General features: G+C 55.1%; 1 protein-coding gene across 5 annotated transcripts in view; it reads right to left on the reverse strand.

Moving 5' to 3' along the window:
- The window catches only part of DNMT3A (DNA methyltransferase 3 alpha), a 268,092-nt gene that overhangs the window by 241,489 nt on the left and 7,247 nt on the right, over window positions 1-19,356 (reverse strand). For all 5 annotated transcript variants that reach the window (XM_073335457.1, XM_073335456.1, XM_073335455.1 and 2 more), the window contains exon 2: window positions 14,471-14,692. In XM_073335457.1, coding sequence (XP_073191558.1) covers window positions 14,471-14,542 — 72 coding nt within the window. In that variant the 5' untranslated portion in view covers window positions 14,543-14,692. The remainder of the gene's footprint in view (window positions 1-14,470; window positions 14,693-19,356) is intronic.

The raw sequence follows: 19,356 nt of genomic DNA on the forward strand, positions 1-19,356 counted from the left end.
GTGCTCCTTGAGCCAGCGAGTGTTCTTTGATGGTACCAAGACCAGCGTACCCCAGTGGCCAAGCACTTGGAGAAGTGCTATTTTGTGCTGGTACAGAGATAAGAGGGTTTTATACCCATCCAGCACCAAACTCACTGGTGGTCATGGCAGTGAATGACAAGGCCTGGCAGGGCAGGTTCAAGTCCGCCCGCAAAGACAGAGACTCTAAGCACCTGGGCCTTCTGGGCAGGAAGATATACACCTCATTGTCACTACAGATGAGGATCACAAGTCACCTACTTGGAATATATGTCCGCATCTACTCAAAAAAGGAATGGTTACTTTCTGTAACTGGTTCCTCAAGATGTGATGCAGACACGACTGGTTCTGTGGATGAAGGGAAAGCAGTGGATGTATTGTTTCTTGACTTTAGCAAAGCTTTTGACACGGTCTCCCATAGTATTCTTGTCACCAAGTTAAGGAAGTATGGGCTGGATGAATGCACTATAAGGTGGGTAGAAAGCTGGCTAGATTGTCGGGCTCAACGGGTAGTGATCAATGGCTCCATGTCTAGTTGGCAGCCGGTATCAAGTGGAGTGCCCCAAGGGTCGGTCCTGGGGCCGGTTTTATTCAATATCTTCATAAATGATCTGGAGGATGGTGTGGATTGCACTCTCAGCAAATTTGCGGATGATACTAAACTGGGAGGAGTGGTAGATACGCTGGAGGGGAGGGATAGGATACAGAAGGACCTAGACCAATTGGAAGATTGGGCCAAAAGGAATCTGATGAGGTTCAATAAGGATAAGTGCAGGGTCCTGCACTTAGGACGGAAGAACCCAATGCACAGCTACAGACTAGGGACCGAATGGCTAGGCAGCAGTTCTGCGGAAAAGGACCCAGGGGTGACAGTGGACGAGAAGCTGGATATGAGTCAGCAGTGTGCCCTTGTTGCCAAGAAGGCCAATGGCATTTTGGGATGTATAAGTAGGGGCATAGCGAGCAGATCGAGGGACGTGATCGTTCCCCTCTATTCGACATTGGTGAGGCCTCATCTGGAGTACTGTGTCCAGTTTTGGGCCCCACACTTCAAGAAGGATGTGGATAAATTGGAGAGAGTCCAGCGAAGGGCAACAAAAATGATTAGGGGACTGGAACACATGAGTTATGAGGAGAGGCTGAGGGAGCTGGGATTGTTTAGCCTGCAGAAGAGAAGAATGAGGGGGGATTTGATAGCTGCTTTCAACTACCTGAAAGGGGGTTCCAAAGAGGATGGCTCTAGACTGTTCTCAATGGTAGCAGATGACAGAACGAGGAGTAATGGTCTCAAGTTGCAGTGGGGGAGGTTTAGATTGGATATTAGGAAAAACTTTTTCACTAAGAGGGTGGTGAAACACTGGAATGCGTTACCTAGGGAGGTGGTAGAATCTCCTTCCTTAGAGGTTTTTAAGGTCAGGCTTGACAAAGCCCTGGCTGGGATGATTTAACTGGGAATTGGTCCTGCTTTGAGCAGGGGGTTGGACTAGATGACCTTCTGGGGTCCCTTCCAACCCTGATATTCTATGATTCTATGATTCTATTCCACGACCCAGCCTCTGCATCAGAGTCTCCCCCTGCACATTTGGAGTGAAGGAACTGGTGGGGGGAGGGGGTGGGCGGTGTAACGAAGTGGGACTGTTCTTAATGTTTCCTCTGAATAGTGTGGGGGTGCCTCAGTTTCCCCTAGGCAGTTCTTAAGTCTCCAGGGGGTGGGGTAAGGGTGTGTGATCATTGCAGAGCCCTAGAAGGCACCTGTGTGCAGGGGTCTGGACACAGAGAATGGCTGACACCCTGTTTCCCGGCAACTGATGGCCTGGGCCCTTCCCCCCTGCAAGGTGAGAACTAAAGGGTTGGAGAACAAAGGAATCCGGTGACCTCCTGGCCCTGGAAAGGGACAAAGCCCAGGGGAAGAGGGGCTGGAGAGAGTTTCAGTTTGGGGCTGGCTGGGACATGGAGTGAAGTGCAGACGTGGTTGTCTGGCTCACTGGCCCTCCCAAAATGAACCCAGCTGAGGGGTCCTGTTCTCTGCACCTGCAAGCTCTGTTTTAGACCATGTTCCTGTCGTCTAACAAACCCCTGTTTTATTGGCTGGCTGAGAGTCACATCTGACTGCAGAGTTGGGGGGCAGGACCCTCTGGCTTCCCCAGGAGCCCTGCCTGGGCGGACTCGCTGTGGGAAGCGCACGGAGGGGCAGAGGAGGCTGAATGCTCCGAGGTCAGACCCAGGAAGGTGGAAGCTGTGTGAGCTGTGTGTCCTGCAAACAGGTTGCTCACAGAAAGGAGACTGCCCCAGAGTCCTGACTGGCTTCATGGGGAGCAGCTCCAGAGCATCGCCCAGGGACTCCGTGACAGGTGGCCCCGCCTCATATAGCCAGGTGAGGGGCTATGGGCATGAGGCCCAAGCACTGCCCCTCTATGGGTATTGCTAGGCAAAAGGCTCCAGCTCCAAGGTGCACACAAGCCTGCATGGAATACACCTTTGCATCACATCTCGAAGAACCACCATTCCAGGAAGTAACCGGATCTTCTCCCCACAATGCAGCTCCAGCTGCAAAAGCACTTGTGTTGACAGGTTGGCCGGCCAGCCTGATTGTGAAGGTATAAGGGTTACCGCTCCACTGAGGTCTGAAGCCAGCAGCTGGCTGATTACCCCAGCCACCGCACCTGGGAAAAGACCTGTAGCTTAACTGGCTGATCCTCAAGAGGAGGAGCAGGAAATGGATAGAGGCAGTGGTAATACCAGCCGGAGGCTGGGGGTACTGGTAGGAGGAACTGCTCCCCAGAACCAAAAGGACAGAGGGGAGACTGGGAAGTACTGTTATCCAAAAGGCTCTGAGGTAAGAGCCAGGCACTTTTGGGCCGAGGAACTGATGGCGGGTGAGGCACAGACTTGGGGAAGTTTTGATCATTGTTTTGTTGAGAAGATTTGCAATAAAAGAAAAAGAAACCACAACAACTGACCCTGCTGGGAATGACCCTCCCTGGACTCTGTGAGAAGGCTGCAGGCAGAATTGTCCCAGCAACTCCCCCTCCCCAATCCCTGCGGCTCCCCCTGCTCGCACGGCTCCCCACACAGCTCCCCCTACCTGCAGCTCCCCACACAGCTCCCCCCGCCTGTACAGCTCCCCCTGCCTAATCCCTGTGGCTCCCCCTGCCCGCACGCCTCCCCGCACAGCTCCCCCTCCCCAATCCCTGTGGCTCCCCCTGCCCGCACGCCTCCCCGCACAGCTCCCCCTCCCCAATCCCTGTGGCTCCCCCTGCCCGCACGGCTCCCCGCACAGCTCCCCCTGCCTAATCCCTGTGGCTCCCCCTGTCCGCACGCCTCCCCGCACAGCTCCCCCTGCCTAATCCCTGTGGCTCCCCCTGCCCGCACGGCTCCCCACACAGCTCCCCCTGCCTAATCCCTGTGGCTCCCCCTGCCCGCACGGCTCCCCGCACAGCTCCCCCTCCCCAATCCCTGTGGCTCCCCCTGCCCTCACGGCTCCCCGCACAGCTCCCCCTGCCTAATCCCTGTGGCTCCCCCTGCCCGCACGGCTCCCCGCACAGCTCCCCCTCCCCAATCCCTGTGGCTCCCCCTGCCCTCACGGCTCCCCGCACAGCTCCCCCTGCCTAATCCCTGTGGCTCCCCCTGCCCGCACGGCTCCCCGCACAGCTCCCCCTCCCCAATCCCTGTGGCTCCCCCTGCCCTCACGGCTCCCCGCACAGCTCCCCCTGCCTAATCCCTGTGGCTCCCCCTGCCCGCACGGCTCCCCGCACAGCTCCCCCTCCCCAATCCCTGTGGCTCCCCCTGCCCGCACGGCTCCCCGCACAGCTCCCCCTGCCTAATCCCTGTGGCTCCCCCTGCCCGCACGGCTCCCCACACAGCTCCCCCTCCCCAATCCCTCTGCTTCTGCTGCGGTCCTGTTCTGGGGGGCAGTCTGGCAAGGCCAGGCCAGGCCCAGGGTGGTAGAACCCCATTGTTGTCTCCCCCTGGAAGCCATCTCAGGAACCTAGTCACTCCCATGCCAGGAGGTCACAGAACCAGTCGCTGATTACAAGGGTACTCACAGCCCAGGTGGTTGTGTTCCAGCCTCAGCACAGAGAGTGGGCTCAGGGCTGGCAGCGGGGTATAAACCCTTCCGTCGAGAGCCCTGGGCCCCTTCCAGCCAACATCTATGTGTCTCTGCCCACTGAGGGACAGGGACAGGGACTGTGTGTGTGTGCGTGCGTGCACACAACACCAGCACAACAGGCTCCGGGGCTGCTGCCATCACAGAACCTAGAGCAACTAAAATATAATCCTATGAGCTCTTGTGTGACCCCAGGTCATGGGTGACGGCTCTGGGGGCTATCAGAGTGGAGAGGATGGCCGCTGTGCCACAGACAAGAATTATGGCCCAGCGTTGAAGGGGCTAGCCTGGGACTGGGAAACCTAGGTTTACATCCCTGCTCCCTGTTAGCAAGTTGTTTGGGTTGTCTGGGCCTCATTTACAAAGCCAGGTGTCACTCAGGCTGCCTGGGTCTCTAATCAAATGCAAGGCCATTTCAAGCAGGGAGAGAGCTGCCTTCTTCCCACCCACATGCACCAGTATCCTCCGGGCCCCAGGGGTGGTCAACCCCCTGCTCCGCCCCAGCCCTTCCCCAAACCTGACCCCTTCCCCAAACCCCGCCTCTGCTCTGCCCAGCCCTGCCCGCACCCCTTCTCCCGAGCATGCCCCATCCCCACTCCTCCCCCTCTCTCCCACCACCTCCTGCATGCCGCAGAACAGCTGATCGCAGCGGGCGGGAGGCGCTGCGAGGGAGGGGGAAGAGGTGATTGGCGGGCAGACAGGAGGCACTGATGGAGGAGTGGGGGAGCTGGCTGCCAGTGGGCGCTGAACACCCACTAATTTTTTTCTGAGTGCTCCAGGGCTGGAGCATCCCCGGAGTCATCGCTTATGTTCCCACCCATCTCTCTCTATGCTGCTTCTATCTCCCGGCAGCACAGAAGTTCTCTTTGGACAACTCCCAGTCACCACGGTGTCTGAGCACCTCCTGGCTAACATGGAAACACCAACAGTCTCTCCCCGCCCCTTTGCCAGCCTACAGGAGACAGTGCTTGAGTAGTTCTCAACCACGGGTACACCTATGCCAGGGATACATGCAGGTCTTCCAGAGGTACATTAACTCATCTAGTTTTACAACAGGCCACATGAAAAGCACTAGCGAAGTCAATACAAACAAGAATTTCATACAGACAATGACTCGTTTACACTGCTCTAGATACTATATCAGTGTTTCTCAGCCTGGTGGTCGTGACTTATTTTATAAGTATAGGATAAAAATGAGAACGTAAGCAATTCTTCAGTACTAGTTTGCTGTGGCACGTGTGTATTTTTATGTCTCATTTTATAAGCAAGTAGTTTTTAAGTGAAGTGACACTTGGGGTATGCAAAACAAATCAGCCTTCTGATGGGTACAATAATTTGGAAAGGTTGAAAACCACTGGTTTGTAGATTCGGGGAGGGCAGAGCTAGAAATAAACAGTGTGCTGGGTCTGTGAAACAACAGAGAGGAAGCTAAGTCAAAGAGCTGAGTTCTGATTCAGCCTTAGGCTTGGTGGATCCCATGTCCTCCACTCTCTTTTGGGAGTGAGTTCCGCAGTGCAGGCTTTAGCCGAAGCAGTTTCAGGTCCTGTCATCCTATCAGTGTTGTTAACACTGTTTCACTAGGCTCTTTTGCACATTCTGAGGTTCCCAAAAGACATTTTGTGTCATGAGATGTAAAGAGTTGGGAGGAGGACAATGAGGTGGCTTCCCATCCAGCGATCTCTGGCTGCAGAAGTTGGAAGTACAGTAACTCTTTTCTGCCCTAGAGATGTTGATGAAGCAACATGGCCAGTGAACATGGGAAAGTTCTCTCTTCCCTTGGTGGGGGATAATTTCGCTGCTCCAGCGTAATGCAGCTGTTGTGGAAGGCCCTGGCCACAGAGGAAGAGGTGTCTCTCAGTAAGCAAGGGATGATCTCTGAGGCTTTGAGTATCAGGACAGAGACCTTGGGGAGCTGATGGAGAGAGCAGGGCATGGAATGATGTGTCCATCCAACCTGTGTGGCTAAGCAGAACAGCTGCTGTATTTTGAACCCATTGGAGCTTTTTGAGGAAGATAAAACGAGCTGCACTACTCTATCCTGGAGGCCATGAATGCGTGGATCTCCACGGCCAGGTCTATCATTTCGCCTGTCTCAAATGGAAGTGAGTGTTTTTTGCCACCATATCTATTTGAGCACCCAGTACTCCAAGGTGTCTGAAGGGGCCATATGCTGTGGATCAATTTACCAGTCCAAGGGCTGATGCTCTAAGATGGAGGTGATGTTGCAGAGAAATCAACCACCACAAAGCAGTTTCCATTTCCCTACCAACATCATCTCAGCCTTGCCTGGGTTCAGCTCAAGTCAGCTGCCCAGAAGCCAGGTGCTGGTTTTGGCAGGCTCAGAAAGCTGAATGGTGGTGCTGTTTACACTGCATGTAAAGCAGATGTAGAACTGGATGTCAACTGTCTGCCGCTGGCATTTCAGCCTTTATTGTGTCACCATCTCTTCCGACAGCTGCATACGGCACTTGAATAGTCCAGGAGAGAGGACTGAATCTTGGCAGGCTATGGCAATGGAGGACTGGCTAACCATCATGGTCGTCTGGGTTTGGCCGGAGGCAGGGCCTGAGCCATGGAATTCCCTTACCTACGGCCCAGAGGAGGCCATCTGGTGGTTTGTGAGGTCTTTGGTGAAGGATGATGGTTTCTTTAGCACTGATCATATTTTCAGACAGCTGGTAGATTCCCCACAGCCTAGGAGGTGCTGACAGCCTCTGCTAGGAGTGGTCCCAGGTGTTCTCTGCTCCCCCTTACTCTCAGGAGGGATGGGGCAGTAACAGGCAGCGGCTCCCTTTGCAGTCAGTGCTTCCATGAATGGGCCAGATTCTTGGAAAGCAGGGCCTGGAGTTTCTGGTTCTGCACCAGGTGGTGGGAAAGGGCAGCTTGGACATGGGATACCTCCTCTCATGGGCAGGGGGTATGATCTGTGACTCAGGGATGGAATTCAGCATACCCCAAGCCTATCTGGGAGCCAATGGGACAATGCAATGCCGAGGCCACAGCCTCCACACAACCTGTTAAGCCTGGGTCACCTCAAGGTTACTATTTCTGCTGGTGAGGAAGCACAGCATAACATCTGCAAAAGCCAGGTGTAAGGCTAGCAAACCACAGGGCTAAACAATTTCCTGGCGGCTGCTGTGAGCAGAAGGCAGCAGTAGTGGCAGGCCCAAGACTCAAGATAGGCTCAGCAAAGTAAGCACTAAGAGTGCCAAACAGATCCCTAGAACAGTCCCCTGACTATGCCCAGGGGAGGCCTTTCCTCCCTGCGGAAACACAGCAACCTGAGTTTGATGGCGCCCCTTAGTGCCTGGCTGAGGAAGAACACCACCTACAGAATCACCAGCACCAGGCCTGCAGCACCTACAGATTCCCTGGAAAGAGCCCATTCCAGTCTGACCAGCCCCAAACATGTTTAGCTGGCAAAACACGGAACCCAGAGCCATGGCGCTCTGGCTTCAGGGCATTCTCCAGAACAGTACCTGCATCACAGCATCCCACCATCATGAGAGAATCCTCACAGGCTGCAGCCACGAGGTCAGAGATGCAGTCAGGCAAAGGGGATGCAGGGAATGGATGAAGGGCAGCAGAGGTGGCAAAATCTGGCAGAAGGAGACAAACTGCCTTGCCTCTCTGCAAAGAGGATGCATCTCCAAAGCGTCTGTGCCATAGCCTCCCTGCTTCCTCCAGCTGGCTCTGAGCTGACTCATCCCCCCATAAATCACGCAGCTTCTCCTCCCCCTCAGGTTTAATGAACTGCCTGACTGCCTGGAGTGTCCCCGGAGCTCAGCTCTCTCCTTCCGCTGCCAAGCAACAACCCACAGGGAAACTACCTCCAAGGAGAACTGCTGCATGAAGCAGGCACTGGCTCTGCAGATGGAAAGCTTGCTCAGGTCACTGGCCTCAGCGCACATCTCTGCTGCTCCTTTCACAGACTGCAGCAGCCTCTGTGGTGGGGCATGGCAACTATTTAACAGCTACCCAGGGGAAAACACTGGGAGTCTTGCGTACTTACACCAGGGCTGAATTTTGCCCCATGAAGATAGGGAGAACACTGTACCTGGCGGAAACTGCACTGGGAACACAGGAAGGCACAACAGAATCACTTGAGCAGGGATGTAGGTAGGACACTGGGACTAACAGGTTAACTCTTGGGAAAAGGCTCACAGATGGGCAGGACCTCAGGTTTACATCTCATCTGCCAGACGCACATCCCAGAGCACAGCATCCCCTACTGCTGCAACTGCCACACAGCACTGCCTTGGAGGAAGAGTCACCCACTCCCCCTTAAAGTTCTGCAGAGATTTAAGGGGAAGGGATAGCTCAGTGGTTTGAGCACTGGCCTGCTAAACCCAGGGTTGTGAGTTCAATCCTTGAGGGGGCCATTTAGGGATCTGGGGCAAAAATTGGGGATTGGTCCTGCTTTGAGCAGGGGGTTGGACTAGATGACCTCCTGAGGTCCCTTCCAACCCTGATATTCTATTCTTCACATGCTAACCTGTTTGTGAGCTGGCCTCACCCCGAACCACAAAAGCCCCATCAGGGTCCAGTTGCCAGGAAAGGTTGCTCCCAACTGTATGTTTTCTAGCATTTTGTCATGTGTGTGTTAACATGATCAACAGGGACTCCAGCCCTTCCCTGAAAGGCAATTCCCCAGCCTGATCCATTTCCTGCCAGGGAATCTCTCATTTTCCCTTTCTTAATTCCATCCCATGTCTCCTAGTCTCCATCCCATGGTCTCTTGGGCCACTCTCACCAATCCCTCTTCCTCCTGTGGTTTAGCGTGGCCACATGTAGCTCTGTAATGACTCCTCATCTGTCAGATCCTTCAGGCCCCAGAGTGTTTCTGTGGCTCTTCTCAACACTTCCTCCACTTTGTCAGTATCTGTCTGGTAAGGAGAGTCCCAGAAATGAACTGGCCCAGAGCTCGAGAGATAGGCTGGAGGCCTCCCACTGTAGGAGGGCCAGCAAGTTGTCCCTTGTTGCAGCCCTCCACGCTTCCAGCACCCCTGGCTGGCAGAGCGCACTCACCACTGATTGCTTCACTGTTTAAGAAAGCGGGAGAGTAAATCCTTTCTCTGTACATTAGTTGATGCTAAACCTCTAAGTCAAGCTGTGGCTGGATCTGTGCTGATGTGAGCCTAAACACCATTACCAATCTGCCCCACCACACCATCTCCCAGCCAACCTGCTTTGCCCAGCCCACGCTCCCCCACCCTCTGTCCCGTTTCCCCTCCGCCAGCCTGCTCTCACCTGGCCTCTGCCCCATTATCCGATGATCCTGCACAGCCTGATCTCACCCAGCTGGGACCATTGAAATCTTCTAGTCTGAGAATTCCACCCAACGATTCGTGCCAAAGCCCATAACTTCTGAATGAACTATGGTGTGTCTTTGAGACTAACATCTAGTCTTGATTTCAAATTATCCAGTGATGGAGAATCCACCACAGCCCTTGGTTAGTTCCTCCAGTAACTAATTACCCTATTAAAAACTTGCACCTTAGTTCTGGTCTGAATTTGTCTAACTTCAGCTCCCAGACGTCGGAACTTGTCTTTTTCTGCCAGCTTACAGAGTCGACTATCAGAAACCTGATGCCAATCTGGTCGGGCAAGAAGCTTGTGCACATTGATCCAGATAAACCCTGGCCATTCCCATTGAGCAGCCTCCAGCTCCAGAGTACAATGAGTTCAGTATTACCCTGTCCAGATGGAATGGCAGGCAGGTGGCCGCTGTCAGAGACTTGGGACAGAGCCAGAGGATGCCTAAGAGCTGTGAACTCTTGCACAGCAGTAGCTGCTGTGTGTTTTGAGCCCTTAAGAAGCCTCCATGGGGATGTTGTGACATTACGCTTGCAATGAAGCTGTGGATCTGTAGCACCAGGATTCTATCAATTCTATTGTACGGTGATGAAAAGCATGAGCTGAAGATGATTGAACAGCAGCAGACTGAAGTTTTTGTTGTCTTTGTTGACTGCTCTATATCAAGTGGCAGAACAATGAGGACATGTGTCACTGGACTCAGCGACCGGAAATCAGCTCTCTCGTTTGATTTCAGCAGCTTTCGTGGTGCAGACACATCATTAGAATGGAAGACCAACAGATTAGGAAGCTGATTTACCAAGGAATGACATTCACAGTCAGCAATCACATAGTCACCAAAAGCAGGGATTTGCCATCACGACAATGACGACATCCACTCAGATAATGGTAATTTTTTAACAGAATATCAAAGGGACAGAGTCAGAAACCTAAGTATATTGTGTCAGCAGTTACCTTCATCAACTAAACTTGTGATCTCATCAAAAAAACAATACCAAGCTTGTTTAGCAAGTCTTAACGCCCATAAAACCACGTTTAGTGGCATTTATTACTCTACCTTTCCTTTGATTCTTTACTGACCACATCCCATATCCGCTTTTCCAGGATTCTGACAGGCTAATCAACCTATAGTTTCCATGGTCATCCCATTTACCCTTTTTAAATATTAGTACAACATTAGCAGCTTTTTTACAGTCCTTTGGCACTTCCCCAGTGATCCAAAACTTGTTAAAATCAACATTAACGGTTCACAGAATTTCTCAGCCAGTTCTTTTACTACTCTTGGGTACAAGTTATCTGCTCCTGCAGATTTAAAAATGTTTAACTCTAATTGCTGCAGTTTAACACCCTTCCTAGTTACTGCTGGCACAGAAAGTCTTTCATTATTATTATTTATTCATCACTGCCCATAATACACTGGGCTCCTTCCAAACCGAGCAGCAGCCCCCCCCCCAAGGAGCCTGCAGTCTAGAGATACAGCAAGGAGGGGGCAGGGATGGGGATAAAGGCGCTGCCTCCCATATAAAGGGCAGCAGGACGCTGGGGAGAAGAGTTCAGGAAACTCAGAAGAGACGAGAGAGGCTCCTGCCGAAAAGACTCAGAGACCAGGGGAGTTGCCCAGATAGGGAGGGCTGGGAGGAGCCGGCTGAAGCAGGGAAGACCCTGAGACACCAGGGGAGTTTGGGGCTGGGCCCAGTTTATGGCTGCAGGGCAGACTTTTGGATTCATTTCTGAACTTTAAACTAATAACCAGTCCCTAAAGAGAGCTGTGGTTACTGGACTTGTAAAAGCCTCTTTTTGTGAATTACTGAGAAATCAAGAAGGGAAACTGAGATGAGGGGCCAGCCTGCGGCCATGAGGGGTGTCCGGGGCGTTGCCAGTGGCACAGGCGGCAGGATCCAAGTGTTCCTTCTGCAGCTTCCGCAGGATCATCTGGCAATCCAGGTAGTGCAGCCGCAGGCACAGAAGGGAGGGCAGGGAAATCCCTACCAGCAGGTGGGGAAGATCCTGCTATGCTTTAATATGGGAAACCTGGACACAAGAGTGGAGGGCCCCAGCTGGCAGTGGGATCACTTGTCAGGGGCTAGGGGAAGAGACACGCCAAGGGTGGTGTGGAGGTGGAAGGGCCTGGCCATATGTTTCAAGTGTCAAGTGGTGGGGGATACCAGGAGGGTCTGCTCCTTTAAGAAGTTAAAAAAAGAAGCGGGAAAGAAGAAGAGCAACAGGCCACGTTGAGTATGTCCCCTAAGTGGCACGCTGGATGTGGCCGATGAGGATGAGGCCAGACCAACACCCCCCCAAGAGGTGTTTCAGGCGTGGGAAGGAAGGACGGACCTGCGCTAAAGATGTGGCCTAATGAGATCCAGGACCTTGGCAAAGAAAATGAGGGGGTCGTAAGCAGGAAAGATTTGGCAGGCCGCTAGTATGTTCTCGGAATTGGGCCAGCCCTCTGTGCCCGAGGCGAGAGGAGAGAGTGGGGTGGTGATGGACGCAGTAGCTCCGCCTCCTGCTCGAGAGCAGACGGATTTGGGGCTGTGGGAGAAGGACGCTAAGCCAGAGAGAGGCAGGACCAGAGCAGGGAAGCGCCTCAGGAGTGGCAGGACAGGACAGCTGGTCAGTAAAGGGGTGTAAACACAGAACTGGCAGGAGAGGAGATTAGTGGTTTGCTCTCTTTGAAGGAGACACACCAGAGGGAACGTGCTGCTTTGAAGGAGGACGTGCAGCTGGCCCTACAAGAAAGTGATGAGCTAGCCACAGATAAGCACGGCTTAGCATGGCAAATCAAAATGCTGGTGGACAAGTGGGTGGGCTTCATCTCCAAATAGGGGAGATGGAGGACATCAAGGAGCAAAAATCCAGTTGCTCCATGGCTTTGGCCAGTTGGCGGTATTGCTGTCGGCAAAACAGGCCAGCAAGGAGGGACAGAAAAAACAAAGAAGGTAGAAACTTGCCCTGTGGTTGGGGAAGGGTGAGGTTCTGTAAGGGAGTGGCCTGTCCCTTTAAGGACTGGAGGTCTGGAGCTGGCTGGCTGTGTTCAATGAGCCCTGCCTGCCATACCTGGGAGGAGATGTGGGGTTTCATTAGAACCGGCTGGGAATGGGAGCTGTCACCCTGATAAAGGGCAGCAGGGAGCGAGAGAGGTTCCTGCAGAGAAGGTTCGGAGGTCGGGGAGTTCCACCAGCTGAGAAGGGCTGGGAGGAGCTGAGATGCCAAGGGAGTCTGGGGCTGGGCCTGGCTTATGGCCGGAGAGCAGACTTTTGTTCCTTTCTGAACCTGAAGTTAATAAACTTCCATAAAGAGGCTGCTGTTATTGGACTTGCACACACCCCTTTTTGTGAGTTATGAGGACCCAAGAAGAGGCCTTGAGCACAAGGGGGGTGGGCGCCTGGGAGGAAGCCACCCCCGCAACAGCAAATGGTTGCTTTCCCATTGGCCCCACGGCTGCCCAGCTCCAGCACAGTGCCTGGATCCTCTGCTCTGTGTGGGAACCTTCCCCCCTCCAACCCACTCACATGTACGCTCACTCCATTCAGAGGGGCCTGCTGCGCTGTATTCTCCCCGGCACACACAGGGGCCTGGCTCCTCTCTCCCAGCCATGCAGGTGTGTACCTACACGAGGCCCTGCCCCCAGCTGGGGCTTACCTGAGCTCTCCCGCTCCAGCCAGGCATTAGGGATGGTGCTGGAGCCTCCCGGCTTGGGCTGGCAAACGAGCAGAGCTCTGACATGGGCACTTGTGCTTCCTCCTCTCTTCCTCCACGCCCTCTTCCCACCCCAGGCGGCCTGTGTCTCCCCTCTTCCCGCCTCCCAGCATGTCTCTCTCCCTTCATCCCACCCCCTCCACCCGTGTCCACGCCTCTTGTCGCACCCCTCGGTGCATGCACGCCTCTGCGTCCTGCCCCGCAGTGTGTGCATCTTTGTCCCCCCCCACCCCCCCCATGTGTGTCTCCCTCTCCACTCCCCCAGTGCCTCTGTCCTTTCTTCACAGCCAAGCCAGGTGGTTCTATCGGTCTCTCTTTGTCCTTTCTCCATGCCTCTCCCAACAACGTATGCTCCCCCACCCCAAGCTGTGTCTTTTCTCCGCACCCCTGCCCAGTGTACATGCTGAGGCTTTCCTTCCCCCACCCACTCCCCAGGGTGGGTCTCTCTCCCATGCCAGCCTTCTCCCCACCTCCCCACCCAGTGTCTCTCTCTCCCCGTGTCACGTGTCCCTGGTTCAGGGGTGTGCACTCCCCCCTCCCCCACCCATGTGTCCCTGGTTCATGGGTGTGCACCCCCCCCCCCCCGCCCAGGTATGTGGAGTCAGACTAGGGCCTCATGGAGGGAACTGACCCAGTTCCTGCTGTCACCGGAAGCAGAGGGGCAGGTAAACCAGCCACTGCCTGCAAAGCAACCATCCCCCAGGCCTCCCAAGGCCATCCCAACCAAGGGTACAGCTGCCCTCATTCCCCCGCCTTACCAGAGGCTTCCCTCTCTCAGCAGGCAACAGCAGCGAGGGTAACAGCAGGTCTCATCAGCACAGTCACACTCGCCCCCATTCAGCAGTGCCCAGAAATAGCTCAATCCGCTCTAATCCCACTCTGCAGCTCAGGCCTCCTCAGTGCCTGCCCCCACCCCCAGTTCAGATCAACAGCACAGGCCTCTGGCCAGGCCCCACTCTTCTCCCTGCCTGCTAGCCACCAGAACGTTCCCCCCAGCTCCTGCCACACTCCTCCCCCTGGCAATCAGACAGCCAGTTAGACGTGACATGGGCCTTTGAAAACATTGGGGCCAGATGGACAGTCCCAGAGCCTGAACCCTCCATGCGTCCCCACAGCAGGAGCAAGGCAGCAGCCGGGCAAGCCGTTCCCCCTCACACCAGCCCTGCCCTCCCTCCAGTGGCCCTTCTGCCAGTTAGAGCCAGCACTGGACGTGCACAGGAAACTGGACTGAGACCCACCCAATTCATCACACATGTAGGCCATCAGAGAGTGGGCAGGACCATGCCCCCCTTCCGCAGTTGGTGTGCCTGGCTTCAGAGTGTTCCTTACCTTGTGAGTGTCGGGCGTCTCCCTGTCTGGAGCAGTGCTGCTGGTGTCGATAGACCCGTTGGACGGCATCATGGGGAGAGGGGGAGGCTGAGAAGTTTTGCTTTTTTTAAAATAAAATAAACTTTAAAAGTTCAAACTTTAAAAACAAGAAAAAAAGTTTAAAAACTGCCCCAGCAGCAATGCCCCGAGCCTTCCTTCCGTCCGTCCGTCCCCTCCTGCCACCTGTGGGGGAAACACAGAGAAGGGCGCAGGGTGAGGCCTGGAACACCATCGCACACGGCACCCGCAGGCACCAGCTTCAAGCGGCCTCGCCCCCAGCCAGGGACAATTATTAACACGCCGCAGCCTTGACTCAGCTGGGCAGGGGCCCCTTTCCCCCAGCTCCGCCGCCCCACCAGGGTCCCCGCCACCCTGACACCATACTAGCCGGCTCCTCCAGACTCCAAAGGAGAGCCCCCTCGCCCCTCCCTGGCCCCCCGTCAATCCCAAACTCCTGTCCAGGGGCACAGAGTCATCGTCGTCCGTCCCCCCTCCCCGTCCCAGACAGATGCTGGTCCCCCTCCCCCAGCAGGGGCTGCCCACTGCAGCCAAGCACCTGTTGCTATGGAAAATGCTGCCTGCATTAGCCATGGCCGGGGCTGCTGTTGCCTTTGGCACCAGAGCTGCAAATTGTTTCTAGAGCTTTCCAGCCGCAGCTCGTTTCCAGCCAGGAGGGTGGGGGGCTGCTGGGCAGGCAGGGCTGCTGCTTCTAGAACAGAAACTTAAAACCCAGACAATTCTTGTGCCTCTCCCCCACTACAGGCAGGCTGTGGCCTGGGGGGCTGCAGGGAGCGGCCTCTCCCTCCACCTCTCCCCTCCCCACACCTCTGCTCTGTGCAGAGGCCAGGGGGCTGGGTGTCCCCCACAATCAGCCTCTTCCTCTCTGCCCCCCACCCCACACCTCTGCTCTGTGCAGAGGCCAGGGGGCTGGGTGTAGGCAGGAACCAGCCTCTCCCTCTCTGTGCTCCCCACCTCTGTGCAGAGGCCAGAGCCTGGGTGTCCGCTGCACTCAGCCTCTCCCTCCCTGTCTGTCTCCGTTCCCGCACCAGCACCTCTGCTCTGTGCAGAGGCCAGGGAGCTGGGTTAGAGGCAGGAACCAGCCTCTCCCTTCCTGTCCGCCCCCCACCCCCACACATACACACACACACACCTCTGCTCTGTGCAGAGGCCAGGGGGCCAGGCATCCCCTGCAATCAGCTTCCCCCTCCCTGTCTGTCCATTGTCCACACCCACACCCTTGCACATACACACCTCTGCTCTGTGCAGAGGCCATGGGGCTGGGCGCCCCTTGCAATCAGCCTCCCCCTCCCTGCCTCTTCATCCTTAGTAGGAATCTGGGACCAACACTTGGGAGCTGTTTCCCCACTACTGGGAGGTTTGAGCACCACGGAACATTCTCTGCAGCCTGAACAAGCAGGGCACCGTCTGGAACAGACCCACCTCTCCTGGGCTGCCCCACCTTCAGCCATACGTCTCCCCTGTGTCTCCAACAACTGTCCCAGCCCCATCTCCCCCTCACTTCCAGACTCATGGGACATGCAAGCTACAATCAATCACCACCTCAAGTTCCTCTATTTCCCCTGGGCTTCCAGCTTCTCCACTCCACCGAAAGATCTCACCAGGGTCTCCTTCAACCTCCTCTTCTGGTCCATTCCCAGAGCTCCACCCCTTCCTCACCCACCTTGCCCTCGCTGCTGCTTTTCACACTGCTGAGCACACTCCTTCTTGACACCTGGGGCTTCCCAGACTCCCTCTCCCCTGGTTCATCTCTGACCATTGCTTCAGGGCTCTCTCTGTCTCCACTCTCCCTCAAGTCTCTTAGGTGCTGCCTCTTCTCCTTTCACCCCTCCTTCTGGGCGAGCTCATCCACTCACATAGTTTCAACTACCATCTTCACCCCAAAGAGCCACCTCTCCACTCCAGACCTGTGTCCCTTTGTCCCAGCCTGATGTCAGCTCAAATGTACCATGGCCAAACTGAGCTCCTGTTCCTTCCTCCCACAGTCTGTCAGCATGGACACTGTCGCCAAAAGGCCAAGGGCGCCCACCCTAACCAACTCCACGGCTGCCTTTGTGCCCATGCTGACGCTGATTCACGTAGGGTGACTGAGACAATAAAGACAGCTTCCCTAGCCATCCATTGGCTGAGACTCCCCTCTCTGCCCCTGTGCTATGCCCCCAAGAGGATCCCCTTCTCTCCAGAAATGGATCCCTTTCCATAGCCTCCCCTACTGGGGCTGCAGGGCCCCCACTGGTGATCCATGTGGCTCAGCAGCTGGGTCTGCACTCTGTTCCCTGCCATGCTCCTCCCCCACAATATCCTTCTTCCCCAGCTCTGCTCACACCCACCCCTCACTCTGTCACAGCAAGTCCTGTGGGGTTTGGAGGGAGCAGAGGGAACAGGAATCTGGTAGCCAAGGGACTAGCTCCCAGCTTCGCTCCTCCTACTGCCTCCTGCCTCAGCAGACAGCGTACCTGGGGGTTGCTGGAAAGAAGTATGGCAGCAGGGGAGGAAACCAGAAGGGAGCTAGGCTATGAGTACAGAATGAGCCCATGACCCACACCTGGATTGCTGGCTGGGACTCAGTGGAACCAAGATGTGGATATGGGGTCATGGCCCAGAGGAGAAGCAGAGATCTTTTGGGAGCTCAGAGGAGACTCTCAGCTGGTGAGCTAGAGAGGTTGGCCAGGCAAGGGAGCTGTCAAAGAGGTCAGTGCAACAACTGCCCTCAGTAAACTGAGATGTGACCCCCTGTACATTTTGGGGTGACATTGCAATGCCTCTTGCCTTCCTGAGGAGCAGGTGACGCACTCATGTGTGCAACCCGGTGTTTTTCAAGCAACCGGGAGGCAGGAAAACCGGTGTAAGCTTCCCAAGCAGACAAGACCAAAAAGAGCCCTTCTCACCAGCTATTTGTCATCCCCTTCCAAACCCTGCATGACTCCTTATTGACTCACCCTTGCCAAATTCCAGGTGCTTCCCTGCCCCCTCGAATAGCATCAGCCTCCAATGCCCATTCTCAGCATCCCCCACACCTCTGCCCCTTACACCTAGAGTGTGCTCCCCGAGCTCAGCCTGAAGCTCCATCTCTGCTGTGCTGCCTCTGGGCGACACGCTGTGCTAGAGGAGTGCCCGGGGGACTGTTCAAACCTCCCAATGCTGCGTGTGTGTTGTGCCCTGCCCCCTACTTGCTGCATCTCTACACTGTGGGCTCCTTGAGGTGGAGAGCACCCCTGCTGCTTGGTTTGAGCAGCGCCAGTTGGATGCAGACACCCCGCAGGCAATCCAGCTTCTCAGTCAGGGTGTCTCATCCCTCTGGCCTAGCACCCCCAGGCAATCCAGGTCCTTGGCCAGAGTCTCATGATCCCCAGGGCCCTGCCCCCCATGCTATCTGACTCCCTTGCCAGGGTCTCAACCCTCTCTGGACCTCCATTTCCACACAGTCCAGCTCCACTGTAGGGGTCTTGTGCCCCTTGGGGCCCCTCACCACAGAACACATTCTCCTCTGGTGGGTCTCCCACTCTGTGGGCCCCAGCTGAGCTGCTGGCAACGTTCGCATGGATTTCCAAGTAAGCCTCCCCAAACCCATATGAAACGGCTCTGTCAGCCACTTCTCCCCCCAGATGCAGGGAGCTCTGCCATTAGAAAGGCGTTCCAACACACACATCAGGCCAGCAAATAGCTCAGCACTGCCAGCCAGCCCCCACCCCAGGTCATCCCCAATGTCCCAGAGAAATGGCTCGCTCAGAGCAGCACGCAGCTCCACTCTGAAAAATAGCCAGTTCTCAGGCTTTGATTCGCTTCCAGCAAACATGGTCTCCAAATGCACTAAAAATAGTCGGGCTGCGTAAGAAACACCAGGCAGATGGGGAATATGCAAGGGGGAGCACTGGGAACAACCAGCAATGAAAGCCTCCTCCCCGCCCCCATCCCTCAACAGCCTCACCAACTAACCTCTCCCTTTGCCCTCTGCTGAGCTTTAAATAAAGACAAACACTCTTTTTCAAAGTGAGCCACTGTCCCTCCATTACAGCGGAGTGCAAACACCCCTCTTTCCCCTAGTAACCACAAGCTGCGGCTGTGAGCCCCGTGAGGGAGTGGACTCCCTGTCCAAACAGCGAGGGATCCTGCATCTCTGTCTAAAGGTCCACACAATGTTCCTTACCTCTAAACGTGCAAAGAAACACGACTGAAGCAGGCTACACACATTCAGTGTGGAACCTGTGGCCCATTCACAGCAGCCTTGCCTTGGTCCCAAGCTCTCTGAATAACCTTACCCAAGTCAGTGAGCTCCTCCACTGCTCCCACAACAAGAGCTCGCTCTCCTGATGGCAGCACGCACTTCTCCTCCTGTGCGCTAGCACCCAGATTATTACTGGAGCATCACTAGCAAAGGCTGAGCAGAAGCTTGCAAACTGGAAGAGTTTCACCCAGTTAATACAGCAGGTCTCAAAGCTTGATCTCAAATTAATCCTCTCCTTGCCACCTGCTTGGCTCTCCCACTCACGCACCAGCGCCTGCCTTTGAAGTGTAGGGAAGGACTCTGTCTGCACGTTCCTCTGCTCCTGTATTTAACAGCTCAGTCTGACCTTACAACTGAAGGCAAGTGGGGAAGAAAATTTACCGCACTTCTCCCACAAGGCAGAGCTTGTATGGGACCTGCCAGTCACTCCCACTGACGGCAGAGTCGTTTAAAGTGGGTTACCTTCTATGATGCACACGGTGCTGACAAACCAGGGTTTATTAAGGACTCCTCAAGTCCTGCTGTCAGGGTGCTTCAGCCTGATCGCATGCTGGGAACTCGCAGAGACCTAACAGGCATTTTATTTCAAGTCATTTCAAAGAGG

This window comes from Lepidochelys kempii, chromosome 3 (genome assembly GCF_965140265.1).
Source record: "Lepidochelys kempii isolate rLepKem1 chromosome 3, rLepKem1.hap2, whole genome shotgun sequence".
In the NCBI taxonomy this organism is placed as follows: Eukaryota; Metazoa; Chordata; order Testudines; family Cheloniidae; genus Lepidochelys; species Lepidochelys kempii.